Source organism: Delphinus delphis, chromosome 12, assembly GCF_949987515.2.
Source record: "Delphinus delphis chromosome 12, mDelDel1.2, whole genome shotgun sequence".
Taxonomy (NCBI): domain Eukaryota; kingdom Metazoa; phylum Chordata; class Mammalia; order Artiodactyla; family Delphinidae; genus Delphinus; species Delphinus delphis.
The window spans coordinates 16,606,649-16,622,218 of NC_082694.2; the positions used below are offsets into that span (position 1 = coordinate 16,606,649).

Below are 15,570 nucleotides of genomic sequence, written 5' to 3' on the forward strand. Positions count from 1 at the left end.
TATATAATCCAAGTCTTCGTTTCTTTGGGATGAATGCCCAGGAGGGCAGTTGCTAGGTTGGATGATAGTTGCATGTTTTTAAAGAAATTGCCAAATTGTTATCCATTTTACATTTCCGTCACCAACGTATGTGTGATCCGGTTTTTCTTCATCCTTGCCAGCATTGGTAGTATCACAGTTTTTTATGTTAGCCATTCTGATAAGTGTACACTGATATCTCATTGTAATAGTTTTAATTTACATTCCCCTGATGGCTAATGATATTGAACGTCTTTTCAGGTGCTTGTCCGTCATTTGTATATCTTCTTCAGTGAAGTGTTTCTTCATGATTTTTTGCCCATGGTCTAATTGGGTTGTTTGCTTTTTTACTGTTGAGTTTTGAGAGTTCTTTATATATTCTAGATACTAGTACGTTGTTGGATACAACAACTTACAAATATTTTCTCGCGCTCTGTAGCTGTGTTTTCATGCTCTTAACAGGATCTTTCAGAGAGCAAGAGTTTTTCATTTTGATGAAGTCTAACTTACTAATTTTTTTCTCCTGTGAGGTATGCTTTGGACCTCAAGTCTAATAAGTCTTTGCCTAGCCTTAAATATCTTTCTTTTTCCTGAAAGTTTTGTAGTTTTACATTTAAATCCCATGATCCAATTTCAGTTAATTTTTCTAGGTGTGAGACGTAGATCAAAGTTCTTTTTCGTCTACTTGTGTTCAGTTGCTTCAGCACCATTTATTGAAAAGATCATCTTTCTTCCATTGAGTTGCTTTTGCATTTTTGTCAGAAAAACAGTTGGCATATTTGTGTTGGTCTATTTCTGGATTTCACCAGTACCACACAATCTTGATACTATAGCTAAGTGATAAGTCTTGAAATTTTAGGTAGATCGCTTCCTTGCACTTTATTCTTTTTAAAATTATTTTAGTTCTTCTAGTTCCTTTACTTCATATAATTTTTAAGATGATCTTGTCTCTATCTACAGAAACTCTTGCTGGGATTTTGATGGGAATTGTGTTAAATCTTTATGTCAATCTGGGGGGAATAGACATGTTGACTATTCCAATCCATGAATGCAGTATATTTTCATTTATTTAGATTGTCTTTGATTTCTTTCACAAGCATTTTGTAGTTTTTAGCATATAAGTCCTGTATATGTTTTGTTAGATTTACACCTAAGTATTTCTTTTTTTAAGAAAGCAATTGTAAATTTTATTGTATTTTAATTTTGGTGTCCATGTGCTCATGGCTAATGTATAGAAATACAATTGATTTTTGTTTATCTTGTATCTTGCAACGTTGCTGTAATCTAATGGGGTTTCTTGGTAGATTCCTTAGCATTTTCTTTGTAGACAAACATGTTATCTACAAATAGGGACAGTTTTATTTCTTCCTTTTAGGACACTCAAGAGAAAGTCTTTCTATCTATCCATGTTTTGCTTATTGCTGCGTTCTTCCTTCTTGGTATCATTTACCTTCTTTCTAGAGAATTTCCATTAGCCTTTCTTTTATGATGGAACTGTTGGGGACAGATTATTTATTTTTCCCTCATCTGAGGATGTCTTTATTTCCCCTTCATCCTTAAAGGATAATTTCACTGGGTATAGGATTTAGGGTTGACAGTTCTTTTAGCACTTAAAAAATGTTGTTCCACTTCTTGCTTCCATGGGTTCTGATGAGAAAGCTGATGTCATTTGAGTTGTTTTTCCTGTTTAGGTAAGGTGTTACTTTTCTCTTGCTGCTTTCAAGATTTTTTTTTTTTTTGTCTTTGTGTTTTCTGAAGTTTATTTATTAGGAGTTTTGGTGGGAATTTCTTTGGATTTATCCTCTTTGTGGTTTGTTCACCATTGTGTCACTGCTTGAGTCTTGAGGTCCCTAGTGACTCTGTCTTCTCTCCATCTTTCAGAGATTTCTTTTTTTTTGTTTTTTTTTTTTTTTTGTGGTACGCGGGCCTCTCACCATTGTGGCCTATCCCTTTGCGGAGCACAGGCTCCGGACGTGCAGGCTCAGCAGCCATGGCTCACGGGCCCAGCCACTCTGCGGCACGTGGGATCTTCCCGGACCGAGGCACAAACCCGCGTCCCCTGCATCGGCAGGCAGACTCTCAACCACTGCGCCACCAGGGAAACCCCTCAGAGATTTCTTATATTTGTTTTATATATGATGTCCAGGGTTTTTACTTGTACTTAACAGGAAAAATACAGGAAAATACCCCTGTTTTTGGAAGCAGAAGTATCCTTATGATAGATTTTTTTTTTTTTGCGGTACATGGGCCTCTCACTGTTGTGGCCTCTCCCGTTGCAGAGCACAGGCTCCGGACGCGCAGGCCCAGCGGCCATGGCTCACGGGCCCAGCCACTCCGCGGCATGTGGGATCTTCCCGGACCGGGGCACGAACCCGTGTCCCCTGCATTGGCAGGCGGACTCTCAACAACTGCGCCACCAGGGAAGCCCTATGATAGATATTTTTAAGTGATAGTCTCTTTTACTATATATATATTTTAAGGATGGCAGGAGTAATTTACCCTAAAAACATTGCTTTCATTACCTTAAATGTATGCAGTTTGCATTTATATAAATTATGTATCATTTATATAATTAGATGAAAGCCCCTTAAAAGAATTACAAAATCCTTGTGCTACTGTTCACTATTATACTGATCCATTAAAAGACTAGAATAAATAGAACAGTTGTACTGCCCAGTAATCTAGGGTGTTGCCTGAACAAGAACATAATTCTATCATAAAAATCAATTAATCAATCATAATTCTATTCATAAGAATCAGGAGTGGAAAGGAGACTAGGTAATTCACACAAAGATATACAATTTAGTTACTGATTGTACTTTACTTAAAAGCTAAATGCATCAAATGCATATGTACGTAGGCATGACCTACCTAACCTTCTCAGTTATGAAAGGTCCCACAGAGGAGGGACTGTGTTAAGAAGAGAGAATGTAGATAGAAAGAAAGCTCTAAGAATAGGGAAAAACTGACGGATGAGACAGATGGGGGTTGGTGTTAGTGGTTGTCATTTGTCGTGAAATAGGATCCAGTTAGTGAATGGTCTTAAAACTCTTGGAATTAGATTTTGTTTGAGAGGGTGGTTGTTCTCCATTGATTTTCAGTATTGACCCATTTGGTACGTATTTACTGAGCTCCTTCTGTGCCTGAACTGTGCTTGATACTGGGAACGCAGGTGTAGGGAAAACAGTCTTGTTTACTGACCCCCTGGAGGTTCCAGTCCAGCAAGAAAGACAGTCACTGCAGAATCTCCAACAGCATTGGCAGTCTCTTACCGAACCAGCGTAGGAGAACAGGGCTCTGTCTTGAGGAATCTGTGTGGTCAGGAGACAGCAAGCCTAACTATGAATTTATTTTCCTAAATCAGGGTTATTAGCCAAAGATTAATACTTGAAACTTATGCCTTCTTTTTTTTTCTTTATGGACCTTTTTATAGGTTTATTGTTCCATTTTACTGCATGTCTGCAGTCGTTTTACGTGGAAGACTTTAGGTCTCTCTTAACTGCTTTTATGGTCATAAAACAACCCTAACTAATAACACACTTTCTTCTCTATATAACTTTTAAAATCTCCCTGCTATAATTTAGGCCTTTTCTTCTTATTTCATGACCTGATGTTATCGTTTATTTGGTTGACAAATTGTGAAATGGGTTTTATAGATACCTGTGTTTGTAATTTATTTTACTGTATGATAGTCGTATGAACACAACCTAATATTATTGAATTCTCTTTCTTTAAGGTATCGTGTCCAGATCTGGCACCCTGACTTATGAAGCAGTTCATCAAACAACACAAGTTGGGTTGGGGCAGTCTTTGTGCATTGGTGAGGGATTTTTTTGCTAAACTCATTTTATTGGAGTTCAGTATCTTCCCTGAATAAGTATAATGATAATTATTGATTTGATTATTTGTGAGAGATTTTGATGCCATTTTATTAAAAAGATGTTGTGATCTTGAATTTCATTTGCTTATACGTGAAGCTGACTGTTATATTTTCAAGATTCATGGTCTGGGATTTGACTTCCGAGCTTCAGAACAAACATCCTGGGACATGTGTCTCCTGGAGAGCCTTGGGCCTTGAAAACAGCTGTTACTTAGCTTGCTGGGAAGAGATGGTCCTTCAAAAATAGGACTTTCATTACTGTAATTCGCATTTTGTTATCATTACCAGCTGTCACTCAGTGCTTCACAGTCACTGAATTCTTTGCCAATCATTATCTCACTCTTAAGGCAACCCCCCGAGGCACCGCTGAGCTGGCGTGTCGTCCTGTGGCAGCGTTATTGGTGGAGGAGGGTTGAGCTCCCTGGAACCTCTCTCTTTGCCACATCATACTGCCTCCCACTTACAAATATAAAAAAATTTTTACATTTTGAAATAATCTTGGTATTTGTTGCCAAAAGCCAGGCAGAGTTCTCATTTTATAAATATTCCTTCAAACTTTTAGAATATCTTTTAGAGGCTTATCAAAGGCAGCATTTTATGATAAAAAATTATAAAATATAACCCGGTAGTATTTTTATTAAGACTCAAATTCGTGGGCTTCCCTGGTGGCGCAGTGATTCAGAGTCCGCCTGCCGATGCAGGGGACACGGGTTTGTGCCCTGGTCCGGGAGGGTCCCACATGCCACGGAGCGGCTGGGCCCGTGAGCCATGGCCGCTGAGCCTGCGCGTCCGGAGCCTGTGCTCCGCAACGGGAGAGGCCACAGCAGTGAGAGGCCCGCGTACCGCAAAAAAAAAAAAAGACTCAAATTCGTAAAATCACTATGAAACATTAATTTAGCTTTTCTATGCGCAGAAGCACAATCTATGATACAAGATAGCGTGATGGAAAATAAGAAAAGATTTTGAAATAGAGTTGGCAGTTCTGTCTTCTGTAGCCTCTGTTTTTAATTTGTGAACGAAGAGTAATAATTGCCATGTCACAGAGAGTTTGGAGGGATGAGGAAATGGCGGGCCGACGTGTGCTAAGGCACAGGACGTGACACGTGGCTGGCACTCAGTGGATGCCGCTTCTCTTCCTCAGTTTCATTCTTGAGTGGTGTGTTGAAGAGTAGGGAGCCAGTCCTGCGTATTTATCTATTATAAAATACATGTTCATAACTTAAAGATTTAAGAGTGTCAGCCAGTCTGTAGGGAATATTGCCTTGAGTCCTATCCAAGTACTTGTGCTAAAAAGCCAAGTGCCTATAGTGGAGCCCCTGTGTGTGGTCTCTTGTCATCTCTCACTTTGGGTCAGAGGTAAGAGGGATCAAGACACCCCCCCTCCCCTCACTGGGACTTGTGTCTTAACTTGCAAGTGGTTCCTCTGCAATGTCCCTCATGAAATAGTTACTTTGTGCAAAGAAATGGGTTAAATGTTTAATCAGAGAAGATATTCTCACCAATACACATTTTCTTAAAATGTTCATTTTTTTTTTTTACTGTAGAAGAAATACAAATGTCCAATATTTATTTCCAATGTGGTATTAAGTCTCCAATAGGGTAATAGTTTGCGGTTCATGTGAAAATAACAAATCACAACGAACTACCACAGTGAAGGTAATGTTAACACGCAGACACACACAGACAGACACACACGCCAGATTAGCTAATCCAGATTGTTTTTAATTTCAGAATTTATCGTCTATTATATACAAGGTACTGATAATGAACTACTCACCAGAAGCCAACAAAGTTAAAAGTTATAACATAGAAAACAGTAATTCATGTCCCTGAAAAAGCTAATGTGTTTTCAGAAGTAAAGTTCTCCTAATTAGGGAAACTATATAGAATGCTCATTTTTAAAGAACTATCTAGGAATAATTTTGTGGGAGGGAGGAGTCTTGATAAGGAGTTAAACAAAAAGAGGGCTGTTTTTGTGACTAACAGGAACCCACCACCACCATTTAGCATTCATGTGATATTATAAGCAGAAATAAATGTAGCATTTGTGATTTTTAAATGTTAAATGCAAGAGTGATGACACATTTAAAAATATTGGTAAGAAGGGGGTGGGCAAAATAAGAAACCAGGTAAAACAGCATTTCCTGACCTGAATTTTATGATTCATCCAGTTTTCAGCTGGTGATATTCTTTGACTTTTCCAGGTATTGGAGGTGATCCTTTCAATGGAACAGATTTTACTGACTGCCTTGAAATCTTTCTGAACGATCCAGCCACAGAAGGTATCATATTGATTGGCGAAATTGGTGGTAATGCAGAAGAAAATGCTGCAGAATTTTTGAGGCAGCATAATTCAGTAAGTTTGGGTTTGGAAAAAAATATATATAGCTCTTTGCCCTTGAATAATATCACCGGTTTGTTTTAGAAGTTATTTTGTTTTTTTTCAAAGATAAATTTTTTAAGCAAACGTGAAAGATAAAGTTAAACCTTGTTGAGCTGCACCTGGAGTACTGGCCACTCAGGGAACTTGGGACCCTTTCTGGGTGGATTCTCCTCCCCGTTTCCCCTGGGGCCTGTTCTCTGCTTCTCGAATGAATCCTCCCCCCAGGCATCTCCTCACACTTCATTGTAGGTCACTTGGCCTCCTGCTGAAGGGAGAACTTCCAGGCCATCAGCCTGAAAGCTGTCATTTGACCTGCGTATTTCCATTTTCATCTGTCATTGGTGTCTTTTCTCCTCATCTCAGGGGATGTGTGTTCTTTCTCTGTCAAGGCTGACCTTCTAAAGAACCTGTCCTTTATACCCTTTTCCAGGAGCTTGCCTCCCTCTAGCTTCAGTCTATCCTTGTAGAGTAGCACTTCGCTTCAAAGGTCAAGTAGAAAAGCTTTATTAACTATGTCCTATGAAGGCTTTCCTTGTTGCCTCTCCCTTCGAATGAAAAAGAATAGTGTGGCGTTGTATCATAATTTTACGTAACTTAAGGGAATTAAGCTCTGTGCCTGGGGTGAAGGAGGGTGGTGGGAAGAGAAAGAGAGAGGGCACAGTAACGACGGAAGCAGCCTGGTGCCTGCCAGCCCCCAGTCAGTGAACGTGTGCACTGGACCACTGCGGCAAAGACCTGGGGAGAGCATTCACATGGTTTCCAGGATGTCCCTGACACTGACGAATGAGTGAAGATGCATCTTCAGGAGGCCGCGCAGGAGGGCGGGAGATAACTTGTGTCTACGCTTGTAAAAGAGATTGAGAGTGAATGCATCAAAATTAAATGCCGCTGAAAAATAATGAGTAACGGAGAGTTAAAGAACCGATAATATCACCTGCAGGGTAGTGTATACAGAGTGATGCATATGTAATTGAAGGAATTTTCAAGGGCTATTTTGAGTCTACTTGATTTTCTTCTGTGGTAATTTTAAAAGTTCCCGTTACTCTCTGGATCTCTTACTTTTTCTTTTTTCCTTTTTATTCACTCCCTGATCCTCAGCCGTTTGGCTTCTGTCTGCCACTTAGAAACTGTGTGACCTTGGGCATGTTCCTTAACTTCACTGTGCCTCAGTTTCCTCATTGGCAAAATAGGGATACAGTAGTGTCTTGCTCCCAGCATCCTTGTAGGACTCTATGTTATGGCTCAGTAACATAGAGGAGAGCTGCCCTGGACACGTGGTAAGCACTCTTAGTAAGCAGCTGTTCGCTGCTGCTGTCGGATCTGCTGTCCACCCTGGCGTTGCTCTCGCGCTAGTCACCAGGGCCTCCATTCATCCTCCTGGCTGTTCTCATCTTTATTCTTCCCCAGATAGTGCCTGTTCCCTAAGTGCGAATGGTCGTTGCGTATAATCAGCATCACACTTCATGCAGTTCCCAAGGCAGAAACCTCAGAACCATCGTGTTTTTTTTTTTTTTTAATAAATTTATTTATTTTATTTTATTTTTGGCTGGTTGGGTCTTCGTTGCTGCACGCGGGCTTTTCTCTGGTTGTGGCGAGCGGGGGCTACTCTTCGTTGCGGTGCGCAGGCTTCTCATTGCGGTGGCTTCTCTTGTTGGGAGCACGGGCTCTAGAGCGCAGGCTAAATAGTTGCGGCACACGGCCTCAGTAGTTGTGGCTCGCGGGCTCTAGAGTGCAGGCTCGGTAGTTGTGGTGCACGGGCTTAGTTGCTCCGCGGCATGTGGGATCTTCCTGGACCAGGGCTCGAACCCGTGTCCCCTGCATTGGCAGGCGGATTCTTAACCACTGCGCCACCAGGGAAACCCCAGAACCGTCTTTTATTTCTCCCTCAGCTCTTGCTTCCACTCAGTTACCGAGATCTGTCTCTGAGATCTTAGCAGTTTGTGGAGATTGAGAGCATTGTCATCTGTAATTAGTCCCTCTGCTCTGGTGCAGGCTCTCATCTTATCTCACCTGGACCACTTCGGTAATTTTTTTCCTGATATCTCTGCTCCACTTTCCCTCCACCTCCCCACCCCCCACCCCCACCCCCCCGCCAGCCTGCTTATTGCCATCCATGTAGGACAAAGGGCAGACTTAGCATGGTATTCCAGCCCCTCACACACCACCCTGACCCTCCTTTTCAGATCCGTGTACCATCTGATGTGCCGGTGGTTTTCATCCTCACTTGCCTTTGCTTGTTCCTTCTGCAAGGCGTGCTTAGTTAACACCTGACTGTCACTCTAGACTGTATTATGGAGAGCAAGGAGCTGGTGTACTTGGTGCCCAGCGCAGTCCTCTGGCATGTTAGGAACCAGTAAATGGCAAATAGTGAAAGAATAAAGTAAATTGTTAGATTGGAGTAAAATGTTATTAGAGTCTCTTGAGCTCAGAAAGGTTGTGAAGTTTAAAATTTAGGTAAAAACTGACTTCTTTTTACAAAAAAAAGTTTAGGTTATATGACATTACAGTCATCCCTTGGTATCTGCATGGGTTTGGTTCCAGTACCCCTGCAGAAATCCATGCATGCTCAAGTGCCTTATATAAAATGGCATAGTGTTTGCATGTAACCTACGTACATCCTCTCATATACTTTGTCTCTAGATTACTTATAATACCTAATAGAGTGTAAATGCTTTGTTAATAGTTGCTAGCATGGTAGGTTTAAGTTTTACTTTTTGGAACTTTCTGGAATCTTTTTCCCACATACATTTTCTATTCTCTGATGCAGACCCTGTGGGTATGGAGGGCCAACTGTACACCGTAATTTAAAAATGTATATAGAATACATGAATACCTTGAGTAGCTTAGAATTTAGTGGGAAAAACTAAGCTTTACATTTTGTTTCATTTGGCACATGTATTCCTATTCCTGGTTGGTCTCATGGAACTAAGTTTTATTGAGGGCCTACTGTGTACGAGATTCTAGCTTGAACATTTCAGGTGACATATTCAGCACTTAGCACAGTAACTGACGCAGAGCGAACACTCAGTAATGTCGCCTCCTGCTACAACTACTATTATTATCATCACGATGACAGTAATTATTTGCAGGAGTGGTGTTTAGTGGTTCAGACCTTGGTATTTATTTGGCGGATCTTTTCTCAAAAATGAACAAAGCAATCCTGCTGTGTCAAGGAAAACAACTCCTCGTATTCGTTGACAGTGATAAAGTTTGAACTTGCAAATGTATATTTTTGGAAAACTTGTTTCTGCCACCATGAACTTCACCCTACTAAAGACTTTTCTAAGGAGATTGGCGGTGATACTGAAGAGTGATTTGATGATGTTGAATGAGGAAGTGTATTAGCACTTGGAAGAGCTACATAACTCAGTGAATCTGTATTTTCCTTCTGACCAATGGATGTTACAAAATCATTGTAGGCAAAAGATCCAGAATGATGAATGAATTTTGAGGTAACAAAGGACTGTGGTTTCAGGTTACCATTTGAAGAGGTTTGTGTAGTGCCAAGGAATATCCTGTTATCTGACAGATATTAAAATACTTCTCCCTTTTCCAAGTACATATGTGTGTGAGGCCAGATTTTCTCTTGTACTTCAGCCAAACTAACATATTTGCAGTAGATTTAATGCAAAAGCATTAAGACAGAGTTATGTTGAACTAAAACAACCTGATCTGTGTCTTAATTCGTTATCACAAATCACATAACTTATGTATTTTCAAGTGTGCTTTTTTGTTTTTCAAACGAAAGAGTGACATATGTATTTGTAAAACAGCTTGTGGGGGTGAATTTGAAGTTTAATATCTTAACAGGTAACAGTTTTGCTTCAGGATTGTTTTTTTGAGTTTGTAGGAAGAGTCAAGTCATCTCAAAGGAGAATGCAGTGGTTTCAGTCATAGCTCAATATTTGTGTTGTTTTCTTTTTTTATTTTATTTATTTATTATTTTCTGTACACGGGCCTCTCACTGCTGTGGCCTCTCCCGTTGCGGAGCACAGGCTCTGGACGCGCAGGCTCAGCGGCCATGGCTCATGGGCCCAGCCGCTCCACGGCATGTGGGATCTTCCCGGACCGAGGCACAAACCCGCGTCCCCTGCATCGGCAGGCGGACTCTCAACCACTGCGCCACCGGGGAAGCCCGTGTTGTTTTCTTATTGAAGATGAGTGAAGGGCCCCAGCCATTTGCCATTTTCTGGCAGAGTCATGAGTCGGAGGTCCAGTTTCGATCAACTTCTTCATCAGAGTGTCTAAAATCCCATTTTCCAGGGTCCCAAGGCCAAGCCTGTGGTGTCCTTCATTGCTGGTTTAACTGCTCCTCCCGGCAGAAGAATGGGTCACGCGGGGGCAATTATTGCTGGAGGAAAAGGTGGAGCTAAAGAGAAGATCGCAGCCCTGCAGAGTGCGGGAGTTGTGGTCAGCATGTCCCCTGCACAGCTGGGAACCACCATATACAAGGTGAGCTGGAACAGTGGCCTGAGTGCTCGGAAGTTACTGGCCTTAAAGTGGGAGGCCACACAGGGTGCCTGGAAACCATGGTGTTTTCTTCTGGGTCTCTCCTGTTTCTTTCTTTCCGGTGTGCAGCTTAACAGTCTCTAGCAACTCCACCTTTTGGTCCTAATGTTCTAATCGGGCATGACAAGGAATAGTGTTCTGATTCAAAAACTTTATTCTTCAAACATCTAGATTTGCTCTTTTGTGGGTAGTAAGGTATGATATACAAAAAAGTGTTTCAGAGTCCGTAAGTGTCCTGAATTCCATTTTGGGGGTTGTGCAGAGAATTGCCTTGTGTTTTGTTTTTTTCCATCGAGGGCCTTTGGGATGTAGCTATGCTAACTCCATAGGTTTTTTTCCCAAGGAGAGAGGTTAAAGACCGACTAAGAAGAAATGAAAACTGGGAGTCAGGATGGAGGGAGATCTAAAGAGGCTGGGGGTTTTCAGATTTTAGTTGGTGTCTTCCATAATCTCTTTGCAGTGATTTTTGGCCTATCTCTTTGAGTGATCATTTAAGGCTCTCTCTCTCTCTCTCTCTCTCTTTACTTTTTTGATGATTATGGACTTTACAAAAAAACCCCACAAAAAACAAAACTTTTTGCACATGCTGAAAACAGGCCCCGATTGTCTTCCCAGGAGGGAACAATGTTTTGGCATAATCTTCTTTGGCATTGTCTTAGGGATAATAAAATTAACTCCTTGTTTTATTGACTCCCTGCATGATCGTGTCTTGTGGAATGTGACACAGTGTGCCATAGTGTTTAAAAGAAATCTGGGTGGTTAGGGAGTGTGTGAAGAATTTTGTTTAAAAGAGGGGAAGGAAGAGAAAAAGCAAATAAATGTTTGAATTCACATCAGAGACATGTGTTACCATTTTACTCCAGTAGGTGGCAGCAGGCACCTACACATTTTGCTGCATTCTAATGGTTACAATCTAGAGAAATGTGGTTTTCAGTATTGTTTCCTTTTCATATATTTCTGAGGTTCTTGACGTTTGGTTTAAATCTGAACTGAATCTGTGTTCAGTTTTATTCTCTGAAAAACTAAACAAATCCATTGTTTTATTAAAAGGGCTGGTGTGTGTCACGTGTAGCGTTAAAGGTTTGGATAAGCACAGTCAGGTCTGTCAGCTCCTAATGATAACACTGCCATAGAAAACAAGAGTAATTCAAAGCCTCGCAGCCCCCGCGTTTAGGAGACAAAGTTGAAGCTCCGCATCTAGCTTAGTGAAATTCAGACTGACACGCGCTCATTTGAAAACTGTCATTTTGTGTTCAGTAACCTCATCCTGGTATTTTACTTCTATAATTTTTGGTTGCTCATTGGATCCTAAAAACAAGACGTTTTAAGAATCATTTTGACCGTGAATGTAATTTGGATTTTTAATCTTTAATCCCCTCTCTCTTCTCCCTCTCTCCTGTTCCTGAAGGAGTTTGAAAAGAGGAAGATGCTATGAAAGAAAAACAAACGAAATGTTCCCTAAACCTATGGACGAATCACTGTAGCAATGTGAGCCGGCGGCCGTTTGCTTCTGTCATCCACTGACTGTCCACCCGCGCTCCTGTTGCTGGTCTTGCAGCACAACGGGAAGCCAAAGCGAGGTTTAGAGTGTCCTACGCTGAGACGTTTTAACCTCACTGAATAACAGAGACAGCCAATAAATCTACCACTTGATTTGAAAATGGTTTTGGAGGCTTTTTATTATTCCACCGTGGGGCTGGGGGGAGTGGGAGAAATGGAGGGTGTGTGTGTGTGTTTGTGCACAAGTGTGTGTGTGTGCACGAGCGTGTGTGCACATGCGTGTGCATATATGTGTGTTTCAGTGGGCTCTGTAGGGGACATTGTAACTAAAACTTTTGAGAGAATGGGTGTAAACATTTCAGTTGGGCTTTTATCAGAGTGATTTTACATCTCTTTGAGTTACATTTTTCTCATGTATACATAGAATCGTCCCCATCTTGTAGGATAGTTTTGAAGATTCGAGATAAATATATTAAGTCCTTGGCAAGTGATAAGGCAAACTAATTGTTGTCAGTGCCACCATTATCATCATCATCACCATCACTAGGATTTAGGCAGGAGCTCATCCATGTTTCAGTTTTTGCCTAATTGGGAAATGGAAGGTCTTCAACGACGCTTTATTTTTCTGTGGTTCTGCGGAGGGCTCTGCCCTTCCCCACCCAGAGCCTCCATTTCTTTGTTTGAGGTTTAAGCCATTCACTGCAAGAAAGCAGGAGACCTATTATCCATCCTTTTGTTTAAAAGGGAGCTTGTTAACAGGAAACAATTCCAGTGGAGAGACAAAATATTCTCACATTGTGTAACTGCCCTGGAAGAAACAAGAGCTTCAAAAAATATTAGGAGGAGCACCTCAAGAAGGCTGTTTGGGGAGCCCTTCCTGGGGAAGGGAGATGAGTAGGTACCTGAGGGGCTGGGGAGGTACCAGCCATGCAAAAAGGAGGACTCACACCCAGGCAAAGGCAGGGAGCCAGGAAGAGCTCGTTTTGAGGAGGTGCCTGGGGACAGTGACCCTGGGAGGGGCTGGAGGAGGTCTTGGGGGGCTGGGAAACAGGTGTCTTGGGAGCTCCCATAACCATGCACAGGCTGCTGAGACACAAAGAGCAGGTGTCGGGAGATGTATTTCACAGCCCAAGGATTCTGCCTGGGCCAAGGGCCACGTCGTGATTGGCTTTGGGTCAAGTAGACTTTAGTTCCTGCTCGTAGCTGTTTCCTTGTCTTGAAAGTGGGGATCATGACCCCCCATCCCACAGGGTACCTGGGTAGAATATACATGATGCGTGTGTGACAGTGGACTCAGCCAGGGCTTGGTGTCACTCCATAAAGTCTTGAACTTGCCTCCTGCTTGTGCTCAGGGCGACCCAGGTGACATGATGGCTGAGGAGGAAGGCACTTCCGGTCTCTCTGGTTGGCACCTCCAACCCAAGGTTCCTCCAGGGCAAACATATCCTTCTTTTGTCTAACAGGCTTTGTGACAGGGACACAATCCAGATGAGGGGCAGTGACCCTAACATCCTTTTGAGGGTCCACCCCTGATTCCAGGCTGCTCCAGGCCTGGCTCAGCCCCCAGTTCTGTCCCCTAAATGCCCATCCCAAGACAACCCCTCCCTCCTCATGCCTCAGGTCCTAACTAGGAAGCTCAGCACCCTCTTGATTCTTTCTCCCACTTGCCATCTTCCCTTTCCCATCCCCTTTCATCTTCCCTCCCCCACCTTCCCTCTCCACCCGTCCCAGCGTCTTGAGAAGCCACTCTCTCATCTCACTTCTCTCCCTTCCTGCAACCGCTGCCGCCTCTGGTCTGAGCAGCTCAAACATATCTGAGCAGGGTATTCAGTTCTGATTTTTCTGATTTCATTTCTACAAATGAAAGGTGAAAGTTCAGCTCACGACCCCAGTGCATTTTAAAAGCTTTTATTACAGAAACTTTCAAACATTTACAAAATGGTTATGATATTATAATAAACTCCCATGTACCCATCACCCAGCTTTGATAATTATCCACATTTTGCTATCATTGTATGATCTGTACCTCCATCCATTCCCCCCAGTGTTTTTGTTGTGATAGCTATTTTGTCGAGGTAAAATTTACATACGCTGAAATGCATGTCTTAACTGTGCATATCTGACAAATGGAGGAAGGTATGTAACCACACCCTCTTGAGGATATAGAACATTTCCTTCATCTCAGGAAGTTCCGTCTTATCCCCCCAATAGGTAACCTGTATTTTTATTCATCTTAGACGAGTTTTTGTCTGTTTTAGAAATTTATGTGAAGGTAATGAGACAGTATGTAGTCTTTTATGTTTGGCTTCTTCCACTCAGCATGATTTCTGTGATGTTCAAACAAGTCAGTGCTTGCATCGGTAGTTCATTTCTTTTTATTGCTGAGTTCTATCTAGTCTGTTGTGTGGACATAGCACAATGTGTTTACCGATTCTCTGGTTGTTGGCCCTTTTGAGTGGTTTCCAGCTTTTGGCTGTGGTAGATTACGGTGCTATGATCTTTTATGTGCAAGTCTTTTGTGAACATAAACTGTTTTTTCTTAGATACTAGGAGTGCAATTGCTGGATGAAAATTTCTCCCCAGCAAAATATGAGAGTCTGGTGTTCTCATCAACATTTGGTGTTTTTTATCTTTTAAATTTTAGCCATTCTAGTAAGGGGTGTGAGGGGTATTAATTAACATTTCCCTGGAGAAAAATGATGTTGAACATTTTTCAATGTGTTTATGTTTTTGGTATTTCTTCCCTTGTGAAGTGTCTTTTCAAGTCTTCTGTCTACCTTCTATTTCTTTGGGTTTTTGTTTCTGAGTTCTGACAATTCTTTATATATTCTAGATACAAGACCTTTTTCCGATAGATAGTTTATGAATATTTTCTCACACTCTCTGTCTTGCTCACTCGTTTTCTTATTGGTGTCTTGATGAAAAATTTTTAATTTTGATAATGAGCAACATACCTGTTTTTCTTTTCTGTTTACTACATTCTGATCCTAAGACATGTTTGTCTACCTCAAATTCATGATGATATTCTGTTTTCCTATAAAAGCTTTATTGTATCAGGTTATACATTTAGTTCATATATCAACCTCGAATCAATTTTTGTTCATGGTGTGGGGGAGGTAGAGTCAAGACTGAATTTTTTTCCTTATGGATATTCAAGTGGGTCTATCAATATTGTTGAAAAATCCTTTTTTTCTTTTTTTTTCCTATTAACTTACTTTCATGCCTGTGTAGAAGATCAATTGGCCTATAAACATATAGGTCTATTTCTAGACTCTCTACT

At 41.4% G+C, this 15,570-nt stretch overlaps 1 protein-coding gene across 1 annotated transcript in view; it reads left to right on the plus strand.

Moving 5' to 3' along the window:
- SUCLG1 (succinate-CoA ligase GDP/ADP-forming subunit alpha) overlaps positions 1 to 12,448 on the plus strand; it is a 34,221-nt gene extending 21,773 nt beyond the window's left edge. Inside the window, exons 6-9 of the mRNA XM_060027444.1 lie at positions 3,755 to 3,838; positions 6,103 to 6,254; positions 10,545 to 10,733; positions 12,199 to 12,448. Coding sequence (XP_059883427.1) covers positions 3,755 to 3,838; positions 6,103 to 6,254; positions 10,545 to 10,733; positions 12,199 to 12,225 — 452 coding nt within the window. The 3' untranslated portion in view covers positions 12,226 to 12,448. The remainder of the gene's footprint in view (positions 1 to 3,754; positions 3,839 to 6,102; positions 6,255 to 10,544; positions 10,734 to 12,198) is intronic.
- The last annotated feature ends 3,122 nt before the right edge of the window (positions 12,449 to 15,570 follow it).